General features: G+C 46.5%; 1 protein-coding gene and 1 long non-coding RNA gene across 2 annotated transcripts; one reads left to right on the forward strand and one right to left on the reverse strand.

The window, feature by feature from the left end:
- The first annotated feature begins 1,759 nt into the window (after positions 1 to 1,759).
- Positions 1,760 to 15,003, forward strand: MYOZ3 (myozenin 3). The gene is made up of 7 exons (XM_036113559.2): positions 1,760 to 2,036; positions 3,512 to 3,573; positions 9,535 to 9,689; positions 10,602 to 10,670; positions 10,772 to 10,907; positions 11,549 to 11,711; positions 14,835 to 15,003. Exons 2-7 carry the CDS (start codon positions 3,513 to 3,515, stop codon positions 15,001 to 15,003), a joined length of 753 nt encoding a protein of 250 aa, XP_035969452.1. The 5' UTR covers positions 1,760 to 2,036; position 3,512.
- A 2,176-nt stretch (positions 15,004 to 17,179) lies between these two features.
- Positions 17,180 to 20,738, reverse strand: LOC118549283 (uncharacterized). Its single transcript, XR_004924016.2, has 3 exons — positions 20,411 to 20,738; positions 19,089 to 19,162; positions 17,180 to 17,295 (listed from the first exon to the last, which is right to left on the reverse strand). It is a non-coding gene; the product is annotated as an uncharacterized LOC118549283 (long non-coding RNA).
- Between the last annotated feature and the right edge of the window lie 4,229 nt (positions 20,739 to 24,967).

Genomic DNA, 24,967 nt, shown 5'->3' on the forward strand with positions numbered 1-24,967 from the left:
GTCTTCTACCAGCTGGGTGACCCTGAGTAAGCTCCCTGCTTAGCCCGCCTCAGCTTCCCTATCTGTGCAGAGTGAGCTGGGCGAGGTGGTATTGCCCCGGTCCTCACCACAGGCCACTATCACTGGGGCAGGTAGGGCCCAGCTGGGTCAGGGCCCAGGGCTGTGGGGCGGGTTCCTCATGGCAGGTTGGGGCTCCATGCAGCAGGACAAGCCCCTATAAGAGGTCCCATCTGAGTCCAGGTAACCCTAGTGAGCTCGGGACCCAGGCTATCAGGAGTGCTCCTCACCTGGTGGCGGTGTCCGTCCAGAGAAGGGGACTGTGGCCCCACTCCCAGGTGAGGCCAAGCCTGCCTTGGGAACACCCCTCACCTTCCTCTCTAAAAGCTCAGGCCCAGCAGAGGCTGGGGGCAGGAACCTAAGGGGCAGAACGTGGAGCTCCTGGAGTCCTCAGAGCCCCGGCTCCTTCCTAAGGGCATGTCAGAAACCCGCCCTTGGACGTTCTGTCCCGGCACACGGGCACAGGTGCTGCCCGCCCTGGACCCAATGCGTCCTTGCCAGCCCACCCTTCCCTGCAAGTGACCCGGTCTTTATCTCCAGCCAGAACCCCTCCTGAGCACAACGTCCCCCTGCCTACTGGTGATTCCCATCCCTGACACCGCAAATCAAGTTCATTCCGAACTGAGCTGAGTAGCCGCGCCCGCCCCAAGCTGTTCCCCCTTTACCTTCCTCAGTCACTCAAGCCACAGTGGCCTTTCCCGAACTCCCCACATCTAATCTCAGAGCAGGACCTGGTGATGCCCCCGCTACTGCTGCTCGGGTCCTCCTCCTCTCCATGCTCTCCATGGCCTCTATCCCTGCCCCTGTGCAGGCTCTCCATCTCTCACCTGACCACAGGCAAATCTTCCTGCCTCCAGTCTGGCCCCCTCCAACTCATTTTTCACCTGGCAGCCCAGAGATATATTTGATAAATGACAACGTGACCCCTCCATTCCACCGCTTTAAACGCTTCAACAGTCCTTTCTAAAGCATACTTCCCTCTGGGAGAGCCTGCTGTGATCTGGCCCACCTGTCCGGCCCCATCTCTCAGCTCTGCGGGCAAGTTCTGGCTCTGCTTGCGGACCCCTGGCATTGTTAAACCCAACGTGGCCTCTGCCCGCAAGGCCTATGCCTCTCTGCCCAGTGCACTCCTACTAGCCTTCCAGGCCCAGATCAAATGTCTCCTCTGGGAAGCGCCTTCCCCATCCCCCACCCCACCCCCAGGCAGAGCTGGTGGCACCCTCCCCTGGGTACGCCCAGAGTATTTCCCATCATGCATCGCAAAGGCTTATTTACGGGTCTGACTTGGGCCTGGCTGAGCTCCTTGAGGACAGAGCCCTGCCTTATTTATCTTCTGTCCATAGAGACTCAGACGGTGTGAGAAGGTGGAGGGAGGGAGGGAGAGAGGGAGCAGAAGGAAGAAAGGCAGGAAAGAAAAGAGGAAAGAAGAAATGAATAAGTCAAGCAAGGATATCAGGGGAAAATTCACTGATTCATGCATCCATCCATTCATTCATTCAACAAATATCTATTGAATTCCTATCAGGCCCCATTCTAGGCACTAAGGATACAATCAGCAAGCTCAAGTGACTGGCAACTGACTCTCGGCATTTCCAGGTGACTCGTGTGTGTGTGTGTGTGTGTGTGTGTGTGTGTGTGTGTGCGCGCGCGCGCGCGCGCGCGCACGCGCGCGCGCGAGAAAGCCCTTCTGTCTGCAAGGGCCTGCTGCCGGGGCACCTGTCTTCCCTGGGGCCTGGTGCTTTTAGCATCTGTCCCTGGATCCTGTTGCAGCCCGAAATAAGGCTGTGAGCCACGACAAAGCAGGAAAGATTCTTGATTCTTGTCAGCTGAGGCCAGAGCTGGCTGCAAGGACGCACCCGCTCAGACTGGACCAAGGACCACTAGCACCTACACGACTACCCAGCTCTCAGCTTCCCGACAGAGGTGTTAATTTTGAGGGTCTGACATTCCCTCCTGCACACTGTGGTCCTGCCACTCAGGTACCAGGATCCTAGGGGAGCTTGAGGAGCTATGGGGTGTGGGCAGAGGAGATGAGCCAGCAGCCAGAGCCCCAGCCCCCAAGCAGAGGAAGGGCCCTGCCAAGGGTCTGGGGAGCATGGGGCCTCAAGGAAGCCAGGTGCCTGGTTTGGGATGGGAGGGATTCTAAGCTCTAGGTCACTCTCGGTTAAATGGGGAGGGGTGGCTGGGATTCAAGGTGGGCAGAGGTAATGGCTCTGCATAGGATTTCAAGGTCTTTAGGCTGCAGAGGGAAGCAGGGCCCCTGTCTGTAAGATGAGAGCCCTTCCCAATGTCTGTAAATGTCTGTAAGGGGAGTGTTTATCAAGAAACAGACCCATGCATTGTGGACTCCTGAGTGGTCACAGTTGGAGCATTCTCCGTCAACTCATGGCCCTCATCCCAAATGCGAGCAGACATGCTCAGATCTGATACGGTTTGCCGGGTGGGGGATTGTGGATGCCCTGAAGCCCATCTGTGGATCCCATGATCTGGCCCAACCTCCTTATGTAACAGAGACACATAAGAGGAATTGAGGCACAAAGCAGGAGAGCTACTTGCTCACAGTTACAGAGGAAGTCAAGGACATGGATTAGACTCCAGGTTGCCCAACTCAGTGCCCACTGACGCAGGGCCATGTGTGGGTGTGGGGTATAGATGGAGGTGGACTTTTTTTCTAAAGGAAGGAGTGTAGGAAAACCTGGAAGCAAAACACAGGGGTAGTCTGTAAGGAGACTCAAGAGCTCTGCCTTCTCTCCTGGGGGCAAGTTAGGGAATCTGGATTTGGAACCTACAGGGATTCTCTGGGGCTCTGGACCTCATTTTGTTTGTAAATCTCTTCCAAGATCGCTGGAAAGTGCCATGAGGTGCAAATGGGGAGGGGGGATAAAAGGGGAGGTAGAGAAGGGTGAAGGAGAGCACCCTGCAAGTCAGCTGAGGAATGGGGCATAGGGAAGGGGGTGATGGGTCTCTCGGCTTCCTTGGACCAGCCTGTGCCCTCAAGCCTCAGAGCCAAGTACTGGGGACAGAAGGACAGGATCAGCCTTGTAGAACCCAGTGTAGCCCCAGACTAACAACCCATCCATATCCCCCTCTCCCTGACTTAAACCTCCTTCAGCCTCTGATTAGAGTTCATCTGCGTGAGCAGATGACAGTCGTCTGAGACCCCCACCCCTCTTACCCCTCGTGTCCCAGAGATTGCCCCCTGAAGAAAGAGTGCCTCCCTGGCAACATGGGAAGCAGATTTGTGTGGCTTCTAGCACCTCCCTTGCCTTCCCTGGACCTCAGTCTCCTCCTCTGTACAAAGAGACCCCAAAGCCCTGTCCAGCTCAGAGCCCTTCCTTGAGACTGGGGTGGGCCAAGGCAGTTCAGGGCTGAGGCTGGGTGGACCAGGGACTGGGAGGACATCTGGGGAGGGATGAAGGGCGGCTGGCTATTTGCAGGCATCTCTCTTCCACAGGATGATCCCTAAGGAGCAGAAGGGGCCAGTGATGGCTGCCATGGGGGACCTCACTGGACCAGGTAAGGTGGACTCAGCCCTTGTGCGGTCCTCAGACCCCATCCTTTCCTGGTCCCAAAGTGTAGCCACTCGGGCCTGTTGGCCTGAGGCCTGGGCAAACAGGTGTGAGTTCCAGGCCAGCCCTGAGGGAGCATTGTGGAATCTGCCACTTGGGTTGGGTCACTTCCCAAAGGATTGCGAGGGGCCTTGCCCTGATGCCCACACACCCAGAGGCTGAGAGGAATGCCTTACACTGGGCCCTGGGCCTAACTAAGTCCTTACCTCAGCCCCAGATTGAATACTGAGGGCTCTGATCCCAGTTCCAGCCCTAACTGTGGCCCCAAGCTCCCCCCACACTTGTCCTTGCTTCCTGTCACTGTGGGTCTCCCAGAGCCCCCGTGGCAGGAGACAATTGTCAGGGGGGAGTGGGGACAGGCTGGCCAGAGCAGACTCCCCAGTGTGACTCAGACCATTTCACTTAAAAGTAGGCTCACCCAATGAAGAAATCAGCTAAAATACATGTTTATCACCATATAAGACCTCCTCCAGAACTCTCGGCATAATTTTGGAGTCTGTTAATTTGGCCTACTTCAGAGCATTGCAAGTATTTTATTTTTAAAAAAGATGTTATTTATTTATTTGAGAGGGTGATAGAACAAGTGTGCACACAGAGGGAGAGGGAGAAGCAGACTCCCCACTGAGTGTGGAGCCCGATGCGGGGCTCGATCCCAGGACCTCGAGATTATGACCTGAGCTGAAGGCAGACGCTTAACTGACTGAGCCACCCAGGCTTGAAATGGGGATTTCAAGTATTTTAAAAACAAATTCAACTAGGTCAGGGCTCTCATCCTATAGTGCAAATGATAGTGAGAGGTGCTGTTGGCTAAAAATGCAGATTCCCAGCTTCCACCCTCAGGATCCTGATTCAGTGCACCTGGAGAGGGGGCCGGACATGTGCCTTTGAGACAAGTGCCCGGGGGATTCTGGAGCACATGGACCATGACCCGAGCTCTGACAAACCGTCCCGTAAGGACACCACTGAGGTTTTGCCCCATGCAGCTTCTAAGTATTTTATCCTCTTGTATGACTTTATATGGGAGTGGTCCTAACCTATTTTGTGTGTTCTTGCCGCCTTTTGTGGGTGTCAAGTTTCTTTTTTTTTTTTAATTTCATGATTTTGGGTGCTAACATACAACAACTTTGTGAGGTATTGATGCTCTAACTAGAAGAACCAGGCAATGCATTCTCTTTTCCCTTGGCTAAGTAATTAATTAATTACAGTCCCCCAAATGTGGGCACATATCATTTATGCCAGACTGGAAATGCATAAATTGTTGGCTGTTGCTAGGACATTAACTCAAGACAGTTTTGAAGCTAAAGAAAAGTAGAAAGAAAAAAACTCTCATGGTCTTACCATGAAAAGACAGCCACTGTAATAATAATACAAACACCATTATTATGTACTTAATTGGTGTCAGATCCTGTGCTAAGAGCTTCTGTGCTTTATGTTATATAACCCTCACAACAACTCTCTAAGTTAGATATTGTTGCCCCTGTTTTGCTGACGAGAAAGCCGAGGTTCAGAGGAGCTAGGTGGTCACATAGCTAATTGTTGGTAGAGCTGAGATTGGACTCCAGATCTCTTTGTCTCCAGAGCTACTCCTTTACTACACAGTTGTACAAATAATACATCCCTTTTATAAGATATTCAGACAAAACAGACATGAATGACTTTGAAAGTGAAAGTTCCTCATAATGGGACCATCTGGAGATAACCACTGTTAACATATTTGTGTAAAGTCATCTTCCGTTCATATATAAACATATTTATAAAAACCCATATATATGTGGGCTAAGTACTCTACGCTGTGTTCTTCAGCTTGCTTTTTTTTTTCATTTAGCAGCCTACCACAGACTTCTTTCCATCCTGGTATGATGTATCTCTCCGCCCCCTCCCCCTGCTCCCCCAGCATGTAATATATTAAGTATATTGATACACACACACACCATATTGGTGGTCAGGAAGGTTCATCTCAGGTTGGACCGTTAGGAGCAGAGCTGAGGATTCTCACACAAGTGACTGATTGAGGTCACGCCCTCAGGAAGAGGGAAATGACGGAAGCAGGATAGGGCAGGGGAAATTGCTAAGCAAGGATGTGGGCTCAGCTGTTAGCCCAGGTTCAGTCTGATCCCGTGGGAGCTCCAGAGCACGAATGGCTCCACAAAATTCACCCTGTCTTCAGCGAGGAGGCCATGAACGCTTCTGCTCAGCAGGGCAACCCTCTGCAGAAGGGGGGCAGTTGTGACCCTGAGCCACTGATGAAGGGCATCTGCGCAGCGCCCCCAAAACACGGATGCCCGGTTTTCACAATCTGAAACCTCAGTGCAATCAACATCCTTGTATGTCTGTCTTCAGGCATGTTTATTCAACTTTTCTCCCTAAGAAAGAATGCCTAGAAATAGAACCGTTTCATCAAATAGATTTTATCTATAACTTTTTTTAAAATATTGAGCTCAATTCATCTGGTAGTATTTTTTTTTTTTTTTAAGATTTTATTTATTTATCAGAGAGAGAGAGACAGAGGCAGGCAGAGGGAGAAGCAGGCTCCTTGCTGAGCAAGGAGCCCGATGTGGGACTCAATCCCAGGACCCTGGGATCATGACCTGAGCCGAAGGCAGATGCTTAACCGACTGAGCCACTCAGGCGTCCCCATCTGGTAGTATTTGATAATATGATCCAGGGGACTTTTTATTATGTATTTAGATATAGATGGTCTTTCATGCTTTTAGTATGCAGTACCTTTTCTTGTTAAAAAAGAACAGTGCAATTTCCAGCCCTCCTCTTCCTACGTCCTATAGTCACTACTGATATTCGGCATGCCTCCGTGCAGATTTTTCAATGCATGCATAAACATATAGTACTTACTTTTTTAAATAAATGAGTGGGATCTTAGAATACAGATTCTTCTGAAACTTACTTTTTTCCCCTCTTAACCTACAATGGATCTCTTTCTATTCCTAACATGTAGGAGGTCTTCTCTCTATATTTGCTGAAAGAATTAAAAAACCATCAACCTCCTTTTTTAAAAGCCTGTTTGGATTCCATTGAGTGGAATGAATCACAGCACCTGCGTGGTCCGCTGATGCTGCCTGGCAGCCCCGTCCATCTCCCTGTCCCATAGGACTCGCTTAGACGATGGTGGCAAACTCTGGCCCCAAACTCCCGATGCCTCCTCCCCTGTCCTCCTTCTCAGCTGATGACCTTGCTTCCTATTGCACTGAGGAGAGTGAAGGAACCAAAAGAGCACCTCTGCCAGCTCCCTCCTCCATACCTGGCCCTGTGCTCGCATCTGTGTCTGCATTCCCCGTGTGGAGGATGACCTCTTCCGGTCCACACCCTCCCCTCCCCTCCCCTCTGTCCTGCTCAAGGACATTCTTCCAGGCAGTCTTCCCTCTCTACTGTATTGTCAAAATTTCCCGTCAGCTAAAAAACATGCTTTTATTTCTCCCTTTTAAAAACAAACACCTCCTGTTTCTCCTGCTGCCTCGGTCCTATGGAGCACAACTCCTCAAAGCTATTGTCTATAGCTTTCTCTCTCTCTCTTATCACCTCCTCTCTCTCTCTAACATTTTATGAAGCTCACTTCCAAACACACAAAAATAGGGAGTGCAAATCCTCATGGCCCTCCTTTTGTTCCTGGAGTCCAAAGCAAAACCCAAAGAGCGTGTCATTTCATCCCCTCCATACTTCAGGATGCACCAAAAATAACAAAGAAGACATTTCCTTACACGCCACAAAGACAGTAGCACACTGAACAAAATTAGCAACTTTGATTTAATACCACCTAATGACCAGTCCCACAGTCAACTTTCTCCAATTTTCTAGTTTGTGTTAATGAGGCTCCAAGAAGGACCACTGTTTATCTGGTGGCCACGGCTCTTCAATCTCCCTGAATCTATAAGCCCCACTCCTGCCCTGCCCTATCGTTTTTTTTTTCCAGGTCATTCCCTCCTTTGAAGAACCCAGGCCAGGTGCCCTATAAAATATCTCACATTCTCAATTTGGTTCACTGCTTCCTCAAGGTGTGGTTAAAATGCTCCTCTGTCCATTTTCTCTTAACACTTTCCAATACAGTTTTCACACCCAAACACTCCATAGAAACTACTTTTATGAAGATGACCAATAACAATGCCCCGACACTAAAGAGGATGGTCAGTTTTCGGCTCTGTGAGCACTCCATCTTCCCCGAAACGCTGTTATCCCTTGGTTTCCAGGGCACCACGCTTTGGCTTTCCTCCTGCCTCACGGGGCACCCCTTCCCAGGCTCCGTGGCTGGTTCCTCACCTCCTCGGTCTGGATGCCAGCAGCCAGTCCTGAGCTCAGCCTTCGGATCTCTTTCCCCCTCACACCCCTGGTGATCTTACCCAGCCTCCCAACTCTAAACACCATTTATAGAGCTGGAACATGAACCTCCGTGTATCCGATTTTAGAGGTGGACAACTCTGGCCATGCTGTCCATACTTATCCTTTTCCTACTGGTGTCCTCACCCCTCCGTCACCCCTTTCCTCCCAAAACCTCTCCTTGTTGGGAAGTGTGTCAAAGTGGGTGTTTTGCCAGTGGGGGAACACAAAGGATATGGATAGGCTCCAAACTATTAAGGACAGCCATCAGCCCTGGAAACCCTCTATGTGGCTATCACGATGAGTCCTAACTCTGAAAAAAGAAAGAAATGTAATGGTCTTCATCAAACAACAACAAATACCATTTGTCAGCTCACGATGCCCCAACTTTCACCTCAGGTCAGTTTCTCCCATGAGCACTAGGCTCCCATATCTGGCTCTCTCCTTCTCAGCTTCTCTACTTGGACATCTGCAAGGCTCTTCAAACCTTGTATGCCCAGTTCTGCAGGCAATTAGGGGAATTTGAATATGGATTAGGCATTGAATAAAACAAAACAAAACAAAAATGTGTCCACTTGCACAGGTGGAGATCTTTAACTGATAAAAAGCAAGTTACAAAGCATGTATTAACTATGACTTTGTTTTGGCTGAAAACTCTTACATGAATATATAGTCTTTTTCTTATAAGATTTATTTTATTTTAGAAGAGAGAGAGCGAGCGAGCACATGAGCAGGGGGAGGGGGAGAGGGAGAATCCTCCAGCAGACTCCCAGGTGTGCGTGGATCCCAGGTGGGGCTCAACCCCAGGACGCTGAGATCATGACCTGAGCTGAAATCAGGAGTCAGACACTTAACTGACTGAGCCACCCAGGCGCCCCTCATACATGAATATATAGTCTTTGAAAAGGATATGAACGGATATACACTAAGGTGTTAAAAGTAGCAAACTCTGGGAGATACAAATGGTATTTTTCTCTTTTCCCCTTATATCTGTATTTTCTAAATTCCTTCAGTGCACATATATATATATATATATATATGCTATTTTTATAAGAAAAGGCTATTTTAAAATGGAAAGAACACATGTCTAACACTGAGCTCCTGATCTTTCCCATCTCAACCTCCTCCTGCCCTTCCTATCTCAGTGAGTGGCTGCTCCCAGGATGAGGACAGAGTGGCTCAGGCCAAAAACCTCCCCTCCTCCCGTGGCAGAGCTCACACCCATGGCTCACTGTTAGAAGATTAATCTAGAATCTGACCATTTCTCACGACTCCTACCGCTATGGGCAAAGAACTGCAGAGGAAATTCATGGAATAAATACAAATGGCCAAAGAACATCTGAAATGGAGTTCAATTTCACTGAGTGACAAACACATGCAAATTAGGTGGAGGTGTCATTTCTGCCCACCAGGTAGACAAAGATCCCACAGAATGGTGACACCCAGTGTCAGCAGCTGTGGGGAGAAAGCGGCATTCTCCTACACCCTGGAGAGTGCTCGGAGGCGGGCACCCTTAGAAGCTGGCAGCCCCGAGGGCCCCGAGGGTTTAGCGGTAAGAGCTCACTCTGGCCTCTCTGGGCAGTCCCTTTGCTGGACCTGGGCAAGAAGCTGAGCGTGCCCCAGGACTTGATGATGGAGGAGCTCTCGCTGCGAAACAACAGAGGATCCCTCCTCTTCCAGAAGAGACAGCGCCGGGTGCAGAGATTCACCTTTGAGTTTGCAGCCAGCCCACGAGTGGTGAGTTAGTCCCATTGTGCTTATAGGGGAATTGAGGCCCAGAGAGGGCCAGTGGTTAGCCTAAAGCCAAACAGTGAGCCAGATGAGGACGTCTGGCCCTGGGGAGTCCCTCCAGCTCCAGCTGGAAAGGCTGTGATGTTCCCATCAGATTGAGCCCCTGACTTGCTCTGTGATCCTAGAAAAGTGGTATCTCTTTAGGCATCTCTCCCCAGATACAAAACATAAAGTGGAATGGGCACGGCGAGCTGTAGGTGAAGGGATTCTGGCTCCTACAAAAAGTGCTCTGGGCTGACTTTGCAGTGAGCAGGATTTAGATTAGACATTGAACTTGACCTAAGTGAGAAAACACAAAACTCTCTCTTCTTGCCCCTAGAAGAACGAAAAGGCCAGAAAACAGTCTGCTGGTAGAGACAAGAATGGCTTATCCTCAGGCTTCAAAAAGTGAGCAGGCAGTTTCAGTTACTTGGAATGAACTCGGGGTCATTCCACTCCTACTCCACTCAATGTCTGGACTAAAAAGGGGGTGACTGAGAGGGGATGATGTGGCAGAATGCAGAATAGTAAAGACAACAAAACACCTACCTTTGCTAGCCAAGCACTTCATGTGTATCATCTCATTTAATGCCCATAGAGCCCTATAAGCTAGAAATTATCAACACTACTCTCATTTTATAGATGAGGAAACTGAGACTCAGGATGGTTATCTGCCCAAGGTCAATATTAGAATAGCAACTAACATACAGAGAGCATTTCTCTGTTCCAGGAACTGGGATTAGCACCCTATGCTATTAATTCATCCCCCCAATATCCCTGGGATATGGGCACTAAGATTATACACCCCCTTTTTTGGTGGAAGGAGAACCCTGGCCCCTTGCTGCACTGAGCCTCCCTGTGGTCTATTTGCCCCCACAGATCGTGGATGGAAGTGCCAAGGGGAAGGTAACAGGATCGAAGGTGACAGGAACAGCGGAGCTGGGGACGGTGAGTATGCAGGAGCCCCTGCAAGAGGGGAAGCTGGGGGAAGGGGCCAGGCAGCTCTGTGTGGCAGTCCATGGCCTCTGAGCACCTGCCCCTGTGCCCAGGTTGCCAATGGCCCTGAGGGGCAGAACTGCCGCTCTGAGCTCCACATCTTCCCAGCCTCATCCCAGGGCCCCAAGGACGCCCATTCTGCAGCCTTCCCCGCAGTGCGTGCCCGCAGCCCCAGTGCCCTGGCACCAGGTGAGTGCCTCCCCGGGTCCTGGGACCAGGGCTGGGGGACCAGAGCCCAGGCCGTGCTCCACTGTGGGGCGGGAACCAGAGCCCAGAGAGTGTCTAGTCTACGTCCCCCACCCCCTTTGGTGGAAGGAGAACCCTGGCCCCTTGCTGCACTGAGCCTCCCTGTGGGCAAATAGACCACAGGGAGGCTCAGTGCAGCAAGGGGCCAGGGTTCTCCTTCCACCAAAAAAGGGGGTGTATAATCTTAGTGCCCATATCCCAGGGATATTGGGGGGATGAATTAATAGCATAGGGTGCTAATCCCAGTTCCTGGAACAGAGAAATGCTCTCTGTATGTTAGTACAGACCTAACACAAGCCCAGAGAGGTGCAGCAATGCACCCAAGGTCACACACTGAGCCAGAGTCTGCGCCCCAACTCATGATTCCCCTGCTCCAGTCCTCCTTGCTTTCAGGGATGGGGAAGGATCGGTCCCCTTTGCTGAAACAACTCTGGCGTTATATTGCCCCCACACCCCCCATCCCAGCTCCAGGCTTCCCTCCCCCAACCATATCTGTGGGGTGGGCAGGAGTGGGAGCTGAGGGAGAAAAGAACCGAGCTGCTCCCCCATCTGCCTGCCCCCCATGAGCCCTGCTCCATCTCCAGGCTATGCCGAGCCACTGAAGGGTGTCCCGCCAGAGAAGTTCAACCACACAGCCATCCCCAAGGGCTACCGCTGTCCTTGGCAGGAGTTCATCAGCTACCGGGACTACCAGAGGGATGGCAGAAGTCACACCCCCAGCGTGGCCCAGTATCGAAATTTCAACAAGTAAGGCCGGGGGCGGGGGGCAGCTTGGGGAGAGATGGCTAGGGTGTGCAGGTGCCCGTGCGCCAGTTCCTGAGCCCTTCACAGGCCAAGCTCTATCTGAGCACTTTCACACTCTTGCCTCGGCACATAGTAGGTGCTCAAGAAATGCACAGGGAATGAATGGGTGAATGTGCCACACATCTTGGTTTCTCCACACAACAGGGCAGGGAGGTGCTACAGTTTTTCCTATTCTGCGAGTGAAGGGACCCACTCAGGAACATCAACAACCTGCCCAAAGTCACAAAGCAAGGAAGCGGCGGGTGTGGGATCCAAGTCTGCATTTGTCTGACTCCAGAGCCCGGTTTCTTGTTTCCTCCGTTGTGTGCCATCCCTTTGACGCACGTTCCTCCCTGGGTGGGGCCCCAATCTCACTAGTCCTAGATCAGCTCAGCCTTTTCCTCACTTTCCTCAAAGGTCTGGAAGAGGCCTAGAGATGGCTTTGAGGTGTATCAAAGTGGGGAGTGGCAATGAAACGTTGGACGCCAGATGTTGAGAGCCGCAGAGGAGTGGCTTGTACTATTTAGAGCATGGGGCCTCAATGTGGGCTTACATGCAGACTCCTTGCTTCGCTGTGTGACCTTGGGCAAGTGACTTAACCTCCCTGAGCCTCTATTTCCCCATCTGTAAAATGAGACTATTACAGTATCTACTTTGTAAGACTGTTGTGAGGATGGCATGAGAAGCCATAGGCAAAGTTTCTAGTGAGTAATAAGCTCTCAATAAACAGTAGCTATTAGGGGCGCCTGGGTGGCTCAGATGGTTAAGCGTCTGCCTTCGGCTCAGGTCATGATCCCAGGGTCCTGGGATCGAGTCCCGCATCGGGCTCCTTGCTCAGCAGGAAGCCTGCTTCTCCCTCTCCCTCTGCCTCTCCCTCTGCTTGTTCTCTCTCCGTCTCTCTCGCAAATGAATAAATAAAAAAATTAAAAAAAAAAAAAAAAAAAAAAACAGTAGCTATTAGTATTAGTATTGGTACTAGTATTAGTTGCAGGCTGAAATAATGGTTGGAAAAGCTAATAGAGAGAACTGGAAAGGGATAAATTTAGTGTTCTGCCCCAGGGGCCCAAAGACAAATCACAGGTGTCAAGACAGGAGCCTGGCACTGGAGGGAGGCCTTGGGCTAGGGGATGCCTTTCAACTGCAGTTGGCTTCCTCAGGCTAATGCGATTTCTGAAAAATGCTCCTCTGGCCTGGGCGGCATTAAGTGAGAAAGACGAGGGTCCACAGGAGGAGGCCACGGTCCAGCTCTTCTGGCACCTGCTCAGACCACATGCGAGACTGTCTGACAGCCGGGGGCGATCAGCCCTGAGAAGAGACTGCTCAGAAGAGAGGTGACCTCCCTCACACAGCTGATAGCCAGGGAGGGCCCCAACGGGAAGAACTGTGCCCAACAGGCACCACGGGAGCCACGAGCCATTGGCAGGCATTCTGGGGTTTCCGCCAGGCCAGACTGTGTTCTCTCTGCTCCTGGGGCCCTCAGCCCTTACCCGCCCAGCTAGTTCAGACCCTCGGTAGACATTCAGTCCTGAGCGCCGGCTTCCAGGCTGGCCCCATCCATCTCACGCTACAGCTAGGACAGGACGAAGCACATTCCTACCAACAGGAGGAGGGCCTTAGGGGGCCCTAAGGCCAGGCCCCCGTTGAGACCCAAGAGCCAACTGATGCCGAAGCGGGGGTGAGCCGCAGTGTTAGTGGCCAAGCTGTGCTAAGGATCCAGGGCTCTGGGCTTCCAGTCAAGGGCTGGATCGTGAGGCCTGTGCAGCTTGGAAACTGCCCAGCCTATTCCCGCAGGGCCTGGCTGTTGCCGCCACAGCCGGGGTGGTCTAGGCAGACCCGTTCTCCTGGCTGGAGCCCAGGCCCTGGCCTGAGGCCTGCCTTTCTACCCCAGAGGCAAGCCCTCCCTCATTCCCACTGCTCCCAGGCTTCGAGGAAAACACTACATGAGCGGTGCTTTTTAAGTTTTCTTAAGATGAATAAATAGTTTAAAAATAACATACTTATATTCTCTTACACACACACACAGACACACACACACACACACACAGAGGCAACTACAAATAAAGAGAGAGCCCTTTGTTCAGCATCCTCCAATCCCAGTTCCCTTCCCAAATTCTCAAAGGTAACACTGGTCAGGTTGGTGTGTATGTTTTCAGATCATTTTCTCCCAGCAACTCCAGTCCTATAGTGGATGGCATTGTTTGGGGTGTATGTGTGCGTTTTGATACTTTGTATCTCATTCTGTAACTTGCTTGCCTTTTGGAGGTTTTGAAATCTATCCTACTTATTGTACACAGATCTTTTCATTCCCTTTAAGTGGCTGTATGGTCTTCCACCATGCGAATACAGTACATCTGTCTTGTCTGGGTCTCTGCTAATGGACATCTGGGCTGTTTCTGGTTTGTCACCACTCACTGCTCATACCCGTGTCTTTGTGTGTGCATGCACGTGCTCCCCTAAGCCCTATGCTTACGGGTGCAATTGCTGGTTCACAGAGTTTGCACATTTTTAAATTAAAAAGATCCTGCAAGTTGTCCAAGGTAGCAGCATAATTTACCCTCCAACCAGCAGTATCTGAGTGAAAATTTGCCCCACCATCTCACCAACTTTGCCCCATTATCAAATTATTTCTTTTCACCAGTTTTACAGGTGAGAAGTGGCATGTCTCTGTTATCATTTGCATTTCCTGATTCTTGGTGCTCTTTCTAACCCCTCTCCCCTCTCTGGCCTGCAGGTATATTGTTCTGAGGAGAGATGAGCAGAGGAAGGAAAAACCCCATTCCAGCTCCACTGCCTTCTGGAGCTTACTTAAGGGGAACCTAGAGTTTTGCCTAGGACAAGCCAATTCTAGCTTTGAAAATTTCATTCCTATTCCCAAGCACCAAGCCATCCCCACTAGAGGCAGATCGGGGGATGGGCAGAGCTGGAGAAACCTGTTAAAGATAACACAAAGCCTTGCTGTCCAGGTGGTGACACTGAGGCCCAGAGGGAGGCAGGGAGGGGGCTCTACATGGTGACCCGCATGTCAGTGCTCTGCCATCCAGTGGTCTCCCACACAGCCCACCTCTCCTGCTGCTCTTCTCTCCCCAGGACCCCGGTGCCCTTTGGAGGACCCCTGGTGGGAGAGACCATTCCCAGGGCAGGCACCCCCTCTGTCCCGGAGCTCATCAGTGGCTTGGAACTCCTTCGTCTCAGACCCAGCTTCAATAGAGTGGCCCAGGGCTGGGTCCGCAACCTCCCTGAGTCCGAGGAGCTGTAGCCCCAGCCTGAATATTCAGTTCCCCTGTCTTGGTGTTCGGGTAACATCTTGGAGTCAAGACTTCTGGACGGCACTTCACAGTTTATGAAGGGTCTTCACACACAAAACCTTATTGCAAATGGCCTCAAAGGCCCACAAAGTTCAGTAGTCCCCAAATGGGGTGTGTTTCAAAATTTCCTGGGGATGATGTTTTGCATACAAATTTCTGGCCTGCCCCAGACTTGCAGCATTCAAATCTCCTGAGTTGGGGAATTTCTATTAGTAACCAACACTCCGAGGTGATTCCAGTGAAACTTGTTCATGGTTTGCGTCTTTAGACATCCAAGCCACCAGGGAATTCACGTCCATGCCTCCACTCCTCCCTGCTGTGGACTCTAGCTTACACTCCCCTGACAGGGAGCTCACTAGCAGCCTATTTACCTATGGATAACTCTGATTATTAGAAAGTTTTTCCTTTTACTGAGATGCAGCTCTAAACATTTGCTAAGTAGCTACTGTGTGCTAGACACCCTGCCAGCCCAGGGAGAGTGTGTGGCAAATATGCCCAGGCCCTGGCCTAGAGGAACAAAGGACAGTAGGGAAGACAGATTTGTAAAGCAGGAAATCATGTTCCTTTTCCCTACAGCACACTGACTGACAACAGAGGAAGAAAGGGGGCTTGAGGCAGAAGAGGGGGTCCCTAACCCTGGGGCTGGGGCGGGATTCCATGAAGCTTCTCAGAGACTTTGGGTGGGACCCCAGAGGAGGCCTGAGAGCCATCAAGGGCAGAGGGAGTGATGGGGAGGGCATTCCTGCCAAGTGGACCAGCATGTGCGAAGTGTGGAATTGTGCACAGGAAGAGGTGTGTTCTGGAAAAAGGAGGGGGCTGTGCTAGAGGGGTCAGTGAGGGCCAGCACTGGGGGGACTTTACTAAGGAGATGGGGGCAGTTTTTAAGCTGAGGAGTGATGGGTCTTGCTATGTGGGGCACAGAGTGGCAAGGACTAAGGCCAGAAGCCAGGAATCCTGCAGGGCACAAGGTCTAGACTAGGGAGATGGCCATGGGGATGGAATGAAGGGGCACCCCTCTGTGCACCTTACAGGTCAGGTACAATGTGGAGTACCTGTAAGGCCCCCTTCTTTCTTTTCTCCTTCCACTCACCATCCTGTGCAAGCCTCAGGGTAAATCTCGTCCTAGTCTCCACCAGGGCTATTCAAGGCTATATCCCTCTCACTAGGAAAAGGAGAGAAAGGAATGCCTCTTAGTTCAACTGGTGATGAGGAGGACAATGAAAATGATGATGGTGGTGGCTGCTTTTTATTGGGTGCCTCGGTGCTTGGGCTGCTAGTAGATTCTCCACATATCCTATTTCTTATTTTCAGTTCAACCCTAAGGGAAAGGTATTGTCCCATTTTACAGATGTGGATATCCAGGCTGAAAGGAAGTGGCTTATCCAGGGACAGAGCCAAAATGAGAATGTCTAATTCCACTGGCTGTCCCTTTTCACTGCACTGGGTGGCCAGACCAATGCCCACTCACTCTGGAACCATCTAAGCATGGTGTCCTGCCTTCGGGCTTAGGGGTGAAAAGTGCAGGTTGGGAAGTCAGAATGGATGGGTTGGGCTCTAACAGCTACTGCTGGCTGTGTGAACTTGAGCAAGTCATTTTTCTGTCTCTACACCTGTAAGATGAGGACAAGGCCAGAAGCTGCTGGATAGGGCTGTTGTGAGCACAGTGATGGACACATACTTAAGAAGCCCTCAGTCATTATTAGATTTCATGCAGCTACTGCTCTTGACTGGAAGAGACGTTCTTGTTCTTGAGAAGCTGGCTGCAAGATGTCATTGGGGTCAGCAAAGCTTAAGCCGGAAGGAGAGCCTCTGATTACTGTAGGGCTCCCTGTGGACATGGACATGGAATTACCTCCCTCTGCCTCCTCCCTGACTCCCTCTCTTGGGGACATGAGAAGGTGAGAAATCCAGCTAGTTCCCAGGGTGTGTGGGATAGTGGTTACATTTTCCTTTTGTTCTGGACTTTCACTGCACCCCACACCATCTTGAGGGGCCAGCAGCCTATTAGACTTGCCTGCCATTGATGTGTTGTTTTGAATTGGGGGGCTGCTATTGAAAACCATGTCTGCATGAGCTGAAAACCAACCGTGAAAGTGTCTGACACATAGAAGAGAGGATCTGGACTACCTTGGCTTGGCTCTGCTGTGTTCCGGATGGTGATGGCTGCCCCCAGCTACAGGAGAGGAGGGCCTGCTGCACCCGAAAGCGAATCCGCATTCTTTCTTCTGATGATGTGACTTTCACTGATGTTGTTAAAAAAAAAAAAAAAAAAAGGAATGCTTATTATCTAAATAAATAAATAAGTAAGTAAAATGTGGAAAGACTGGCCCATCTCCCATGCTCATAATATCTCCCATGCTCATAGACTTTCCCAGCCTCCTGCATTCTGCCTCATCCCCACATACTGGAGGTAACCATGAGTAACAGTTTGGACCTTCTAGAATTCTAGAATTATTTGACTAGATAAATATGTAGTGTGGAAAGGTGCATAGGGGCAAAAATATGTCTTTGTTTAATGGGATCATACCGTATGTACTATTTTGTATTTTGCATCTTTATTCAACAATAAGTAAAATTTGGATCCTGAAAAAGCAGGCGATTAACTTTTCATGTAATTTGTGGGTTTAGTGAGCCCTTCATATAAAATCCTATTCTTTGCCTGTTCATAGAAAATTCTATGCTTTTGCCTGTTCTGTTCCTTACCTAAATGAAATCATCCGGTGATATGGAAATGAAAAGGACTGAGACCAGCCAGAACACTGGGAAAGTGGACATGAGCTATGGCAGGGATGAGTGGAGAGGAGCTGGGTTCCTTGGGCGTGGGCGCAGACACAAATCGGCAAGCAAAGGAAGGCGGATACAAACATGTATGTGTGCTGTTGCAAGGAAGTGTTCATATGAAAGTCGGGATGGGGTTAACTTTGGGAGGAAGGAAAGGTTGGTGATTGTGAAGGGATAAAAGGCTTCTGGGGAAAGCTGGACAATTTCCGTTGCTGGATTCAGGTGACGGTTACATGAGTGTTCATTCTAGAATATTAAATTTAGTTGTACATCCGTATTTTATGCATTTGTTCTGTACATGTGTTATATTTTACCAAAACAATCCGTTCTTTCAAAAAGTGAATGGACAAATCAGTAATAGATCAGACGTACCTGATGAAAGAATTAGTGAACTAGAAGTGCCCATAATGTTTCACAGAGAGGTGAAAAGACAGAGAGTATGAGAGAAAAAAAGACATGGAGAATAAAATGGAAGTGTCTGACAGTACTGATAGGAATTCCAGAAAATGCTTTAAAATGACTGGGTTTTCTCCAGATTTGATAAAAGACATAAATTCACACCATCCTCACCCTGTCATGAGAAGGGATATTAAATCTACACTTAAGAACCACTGTATTGAGGGGCGCCTCGGTGGCTCAGCTGGTTGAGCGGTTGAGCATCAGCCTTCAGCTCAGATCATAATCTCAGGGTCTTGGGTTCAAGCCCTGAGGGCTCCCTGCTCAGCAGGGAGTCTGCGCCTCCCTCTCCCCCCGCCCCTCCCCGACTTGTGGAGCACTCACGTTCTCTTTCTCTCTCTCTCAAATAAAATCTTAAAAAAAAAAAACCCACTGTATTGAAATTGCAGAACTCCAAAGTCACAGAGAAATTTCAAGAAAGCTTAAATTACCTACAAATTACCCAGATGAAAAAGCTAGATTATCTACAAAAGAAGGACATTTACAATGACAGCCATAACACAAAAATATCTTCAAGAAGTGAGAGCAAAATAAACTCATTTTCAGACAAATAAGTAGTATGAGAATTTCCCACTAACCCCTGAAAGAACAAAAGAACATGCTTTAGGAAGGATCCAGAAAAAAAGTATAGAATCTAAGAAGCAATGGTGAGCACAGAGATCAATCAATTCAATAGACAGCAGGAAGGATGAAAAAGAAGCAATTAAAGGGACATAAATTAAAGTATAAATACATTTAAATATATCAGTTATCATAATAAATGTAAATGTATACAACTCACCAATTTAAAGATACTCACAGTTTGGGTAAAAAGTAATTCCAGCTCTATGCCTTTCACAAATAGCACTCCTAAAAATATGACATGGAGGCAAACTAAAGAAATGGAAAAGGATAAAGCAGTTAGATGTTGTCCGGAAGAAATGTGATCTAGTTATATTAACATCAGACAAGGAGACTTCCTGGCAAAAAGCATTATTGTGATAAAGAGGATCCTTACATAATGATAAGCCCATAGTCATTGTGGAAGATTTAACACAGTTCTTTGAATTACTGATCAGTCATCAGAGTAAGGATATAGGAAATTTATACAATAAAAGGAAAATGTGGAATCTTGCACCACCAAATTAGAGAATACTCATTATTTTCAACTACTATGAAACACTTCATAAAATGAACACACAAAATTTAAAACTTTTATGCATCACAAACAATGAATCATGGAACACTACATCTAAAACTAATGATGTAATGTATGGTGATTAACATAACAATAAAAAAATTAAAAAAAAACTTTTATGCATCAAAGGATCCTTTTTTTTATTATGTTCAATTAGTCAACATATAGTACATCATTAGTTTTTGATATAGTGTTCAACAATTCATTAGTTGCGTATAACACCAAGTGCTCATCACAACACGTGCCCTCCTTAATACCCATCACCCGGTTACCCCATCCCCCCACCTCCCTCCTTTCTGTAACCCTCAGTTTGGTTCCCGGAGTCCAGAGTCTCTCATGGTTTGTCTCCCTCTCTGATTTCTTCCCCTCAGCTTTCCCTCCTTCCCCTGTGATCCTCCACGCTATTCCTTATGTTCCACATATGAGTGAAACCATATAATTGTCTTTCTCTGCTTGACTTATTTCACTTAGCATAATCCCCTCCAGTCCCGTCCATGTTGATGTAAAAGTTGGGTATTCATCCTTTCTGATGGCTGAGTAATATTCCATTGTATATATGAACCACATCTTCTTTACCCATTCATCTGTTGAAGGGCATCTCAGCTCCTTCCACAGTTTGGCTATTGCGGACATTGCTGCTATGAACATTGGGGTGCATGTGCCCCTTCTTTTCACTACGTCTGTATCTTTGGGGTAAATACCTAGTAGTGCAATTCCTGGGTCATAGGGTAGCTCTATTTTTAACATCTTGAGGAACCTCCACACTGTTTACCAGAGTGGCTGTACTAGCTTGCATTCCCACCAACAGTGTAAGATCAAGACAGTGAAAAGACAATCTACAGAATAAAAGATTATAACTCAAAGAATAAAGTAAATATCCATGAATTCACAGTGATGTAAATAAATCATTGAACAAACAAATAAATGGGGGAGAAAAGACAAACCTTCCTTCTTCCTCACAAAAGACTTCCAAATAATGTATGTAGAAACTTCCTCTTCAGGAGATGAAATGTAATTCCCATCCTATTGATTGTAGATTGGTCTTACTGACTTGCTTCCAAAAAATAGAACATAGGAAGGGAAAAACAGTAAATTTATGAAGGAGAAACCTGGAAGACATCAAGGGATCAAGGTTAACATCATCAATGATATTCAGATCCCTGACATAACATGATAAGAAGGGCACTGCCCCTTGAGATATTTTCCCCAAATCCATAAGCCCAGGCTAATCATGAGAAAACATCAGACAAATTCAAGTCGAGAGACAGTCTACAAAATAGCTTACCAGTACTCGTTGGTAATGTGGTAGACTGTGTTGGGTTCTGGAACAGAAAGGGATATCAGAGGGGGAAAAATGGTGAAATTCAAATAAAGACTTTGTTTAATTAATAGTATTATATGAATGTTAATTTCTTAGTTTTGACAAAAATACCATGGCTATGTTAGATGTTAACATTAGGAAAAGCTGGGTGAACAGTAACAACTCTCTGTACATCTGTGCAACTTTTTTGTAAATCTCAAGTTATTCCAAAATAAAGTTTTAAAACTAAAGAAAAAACAATCCCCACAAAGAAAACTCCAGGCCCAGATGGCTTCACCAGTGAATTGTATCAAATATTTAAGAAAAAAATAATAGCAATGTTACACAAACTCTTTCAGAATATACAGGAAGAGGTAACATTTCCAAAGATATTTGATAAAGCCAGAAGAAACCTGACAAAGATGTTACAGAAAATTCAAGATCAATACTTCTCATAAACACAAAAAACCAAGTGATATATATGTAATTCATAAATATAAAGATATATGATATATAAATACATATATAAAATACATTACGACTGTGTTGGGTGATAGGGCTTCAAATGGTGAAGGTGGTCAAAAGGCACAAATTTCCTGCTGTTCGATAAATAAGTTCTAGGGATGTAATGTACAGTATGGTGATTATAGTCAACAAAACTGTATGACATATTCGAAAGTTGTTAAGAGAATAGATCTTAAAAGTTCTCATCACAAGAGAAAAATGTAACTATGTGAGGTGATGGATGTGAACTAGTTATTTTGTAATTATTTTGCTATACATACAAGTATCAAATCACATTGTACACCTTAAGCTAATCCAATGCTATGTGCCAATTATATCTCAGTAAGAGTGGAAAAAATAAAATAAAAAATTTTTAAAAAGAAATAAATTATGACTAAGTTAGGCTTATCCCAGAAATGCAAGGTTGCTTTGACATTTAAAAATCAGTGTATCATAGAAAGACAAATACCATATGATTTCACTCATATGTGGAATTTAAGAAACAAAACAGATGAACATAGGGGAAGGGGAAGAAAAAAAGAGAGGGAAGCAAACCATAAGAGACTCTTTACTATAGACTCTTAACAAACTGAGGGCCGCTGGTGGGAGGTGGGTAGGGGAGGGGCTAGATGGGTGATGGGTATTAAGGAGGGCACTTGTGATGAGCACTGGGTGTTTTAAGTGACAAATCTCTGAATTCTACTCCAGAAATCAATATTACACTATATGTTAACTAAGTAGAATTTAAATAAAAACTTAAAAAAAATCAATCAATGTAATTTGCCACATTAACATAGTGAAAGAGAAAACCATATGAGGCCAAAAAAGTGCTGACAAACTTCAACACCATTTTATGGTGAAAATTCTCAGAGAATTTGGAAGGTAGCTTCTTCAGTCTGATAAAAGGCAGCTACAAAAAAAAAAAAATCTATAGCTAATATCCTACTTAATGTTGAAATACTGAAGGTATCCCCCCAAGATTGGGAACAAGACAAAGATGTCCACTCTCACCAGTTCTGTTTAATATATTATTCAAGGTCCCAGCCAGTTCAGCAAGGCAAGAAAAAGAAATAAAAGGCGTAAAGATTGGGAATGAATAAGTAAAATAGTCTCTATCTGCAGATGGTATTATTGCTAGAATCTATAAAGCAAGGACTAGAAAAACTGAATTCGCAAGGTCACAGGATACAGGGTGGATACACAAAAATCATTATATTTTTATATATTAGCTGCAACAATTAGAAAGTACATTTTTTTAAAATTCCATTTACAATAGGAACAAATCACAAAATTCTCAGCAACAGTTAACAAATGTCATGCAAGACCTGTATGCTGAAAGGATAAAATACTGCTGAGAGAAATTACAGAAGACTTGGTGCAATGGAGACATATACCATGCTCATAAACTGGACGACTCCGTAGTGTCAAGATGTCAGTTCTTCTCAAACTGATCTACAAATCCAATGCAATCCCAATCATGGTCCTATGTTTTTGTAGACATTGACAGACTGATTTTAAAATGTATATGGAAATGCAAAAGACCTAACAAAGGAATATCTTTTCAACAAACAAGAAATGAAGTCATTGGGATGAGCTTGAATCCAATCTGACTGGTGTCCTGATATAAAAGGGGATATTTGGAAACAGAGACATATACACAGGGAGAACACCATGTGGAAACAAAGGCAGATACGGGGGTGATATTTCTATAAGCCAAGGAATGCCAAAGCTTGCCGGCAAACACCAGAAGCTAGGAGAGGGACCCGGAACACATTCTCACAGCCTTAAAAAGAATCAACCCTGCCAACACCTTGATCTTGGATATCTAACTTCCAGAAAGAGGAGACGCTACATTTCTGTTGGTTAAGGCACCCAGTTTATGATACTTTGTTACAGCAGCCTTGGCAAACTGATACAAATTTTGGTATGCTGGACAATAAATTGGACTTCATTAAATGAGAAATCTCTGACCATCAAGAAAATTGGTCATCATCTGCGCATTAGGAAACTTAATAGGCAGATTCGAAGAAAGTATTTGCAAACATATATCTGACAGAGGACTAATATCTAGGATATATATATATATATATATATATATATATATATATATACATATTTTAAACTTCTATAACTAGTTAAAAAAAAGACAGAAAGCCAATAAAAATAGCCAACATACCTGAAAAGACACTTCACAAAAAAAGAGATATAAACAACCAACAACTACTTGAAAAGGTGCTCAACTTATTTGTCAAAATGGAAATGCAAACTGAAACCACAATGAACTACTACGATACACCCACCAGAAAGACTTTTTACATCAAATTTTGGGTATGTTGTAGAGCAACTGGAACTCTTGTTGGTGGGAATGTAAAAGGGTACCACCACTTTGGGAAAAGGTCTGACGGTTTCTTTTAAAACTAAACAGGCACCAGCCCTGTGATCCAGGAATTCCACTCTATTTATTCAAGAGAAATAAAAACATATATTCACCAAAAAATGTGTACAAGGATATCCATAGCAGTTTCAAATCATGATAGCAGAAAGTTGATAGGTAAGTGAAGGTATAATATCATGGAATGCTACTCAACAAAAAAAAGGAATTATATACAACATCATGGATGATCCTTCAAAACATCATGTTGTTGGAAAGAAGTCAAATACAAAGAGTTCACAATGCATGATTCCATTTATATAAAGTTCTAAAATAAGTAAAACTAAGCTATGGTGAAAAAATCAGAATAGTAGTTGCCTCTGGAGATTGGTGGGGGGGTGGGTATTGACTGGGGAGAAGAGGGGAAATTTTTCTGGAATGATGGTAATGCTCCACATCTTGCCAGAGATTTGGGTCACATAGATGGATACAATGTTAAAATTCTTGAACAGCATACTCATGATCTGTGCATTTTAATCTATGTAAATTTTACCTAGAAAATCTATAAATATTGAACTCTGGTTAATTATATAAATGCTTAAGTGCTTCAAGGTGAAGTATACTGATGTCTTCAATTTACTCTGAAATGCATAAAAAATAGATTGATGGATGCATAAAGGAATACAGATATGTGGTGAAGCAAATATGGCCAAATGTTAATTGTGGATCTAGTGAGTGGATATAGGATTGCTCACAGTAAAACTCATTCAACCTTCCTGTATGTTAGAAAATTTTTATAATAAAATGTTACGGAGAATATGAAGACTAGAGGATATCTGGGGAGGATAACTTTTTCTGAACTTAGAAAGCCATTTTATCCTATACTAGTGTTTCTCAGAGGGTGGTCTTTGCCTTACCCATGGAAGGAACTCACCTACTGAAGTTTAAGAACAAATGTTCTATATCCCTATCCCGCAGGATTTCACTCCACACCCAGAGCTTCAAATGCTACTTCATCACCAACTCCCAAATCTTGATCTTTCAGCTCCAATTCCTTTTGGGCTGGGAATTGCCACCGGTCTCATAGGTAACTTCAACTTACCAAACCCCACATTGGACTCATTCTCCTACCCCTATTTCCCAATCTCACTCTCCTCCCCTACCCATCATTCTGTCAGGAAAAGGCATCCTTCTGCCCATTTGAGCAAACCAGAGACCTTGGGGGTCATCCTAGACCCCTCTTTCACTTCCATTTATTTCAGGTGACATTACACTGGCTCACTGACTTGGCTTCTAAAACATCTGTCACATCACTCTTTGCCCCAT

This window comes from Halichoerus grypus, chromosome 2 (genome assembly GCF_964656455.1).
Source record: "Halichoerus grypus chromosome 2, mHalGry1.hap1.1, whole genome shotgun sequence".
NCBI classification, from domain to species: domain Eukaryota; kingdom Metazoa; phylum Chordata; class Mammalia; order Carnivora; family Phocidae; genus Halichoerus; species Halichoerus grypus.